We start from the raw sequence: 1,064 nt of genomic DNA, 5'->3' as shown, positions 1-1,064 counted from the left end.
GTATTTTTCGAATCTTCCTGACAGGTGTCACCAATTCAACTGCCGAACGCACCCTTGTTAAACTTCTATCCGTGCGTCGGGTTCTAACATCTTTGTCATCCGTCACGATTGCATTGTTATTGTAAGAACTTTGAGTGTCGGAAGTTAGCGAGGAATTGAACGAGGAATTATTTAACGAATAGTTTATACTTGACGATATCGAGGTGTTGTAACTGCTCGACATCAACGAAACCTGAGTCGATTTTTCGGTCAGTTTTACCTTTGACCTTAGGGGTTTAGATGGGTCAAGATTTTTTCTACTATGTACACTTTTTGTACTTACTTTACTATGCACATCTTTTACACTTATCGTTTTTACTGGGGGTTTTATAGTAACTTTATCATTTGGATCATTTGCGTTTAGTGTACTATGAGGAACATATGTATTTAGTTTACTATTTGGTACTTTTGGACTTACGTTACTGCTATTCAGTACCTTCGAACTTATTGTACTGTACGGATCTTTCGATTTGCCGGTCCACAATCTAACCGGGTTTATTACGGTCGTGAGAGCTTCTGGCTCTTGGATCTCTGTCACCATGTACATGAAGGATGATTTCATTGTTGGGGAAGGGTTGCTAGGTAGGCTAGAAATATTTGAGTGAGAATTTAGGAGTTGGTATAGAATTATCTGCTATATTTTTTCTGATTTCATTTTATTTCGTTGGTAAGTTAACTATAGCGGACTAGCTAACTTGGTTGCATTTGACTGATGCGCTACCGGAAGAGAACGATGAACCTTTTTCATTTCATTTCACTTCATTTTATTGTTTGATCCGAAAAAAAATTTTAAAACTAAGTTTTTTAGCGTAGCTTTTTTAGTTAGGCGCACTCAGTGTATATATTATGTGTGTCTGTGTGTATATTTAGTTAACAAAACACACCAAAGACATGAAATGAAAAGAGAAAAATAATATAAATAATTTTACGAACAACCAACAGCAACAGAAAGACAAAAAAAATTATGATTAATGATAATAAAGTTATAATAATAACAATAATAACAACAACAATAATAATAATAA

At 34.4% G+C, this 1,064-nt stretch overlaps 1 protein-coding gene across 1 annotated transcript in view; it reads right to left on the bottom strand.

Annotated features, from left to right (window-relative positions):
* Positions 1-601, bottom strand: part of HELRODRAFT_175378 (hypothetical protein) — a gene marked incomplete at both ends in the record, with an annotated part of 830 nt that extends 229 nt beyond the window's left edge. Inside the window, one exon of the mRNA XM_009022805.1 lies at positions 53-601. Coding sequence (XP_009021053.1) covers positions 53-601 — 549 coding nt within the window. The remainder of the gene's footprint in view (positions 1-52) is intronic.
* Between the last annotated feature and the right edge of the window lie 463 nt (positions 602-1,064).

This window comes from Helobdella robusta (genome assembly GCF_000326865.2).
Source record: "Helobdella robusta unplaced genomic scaffold HELROscaffold_33, whole genome shotgun sequence".
NCBI lineage: Eukaryota > Metazoa > Annelida > Clitellata > Rhynchobdellida > Glossiphoniidae > Helobdella > Helobdella robusta.
This window is presented reverse-complemented; position numbering and strand designations above follow the sequence as displayed.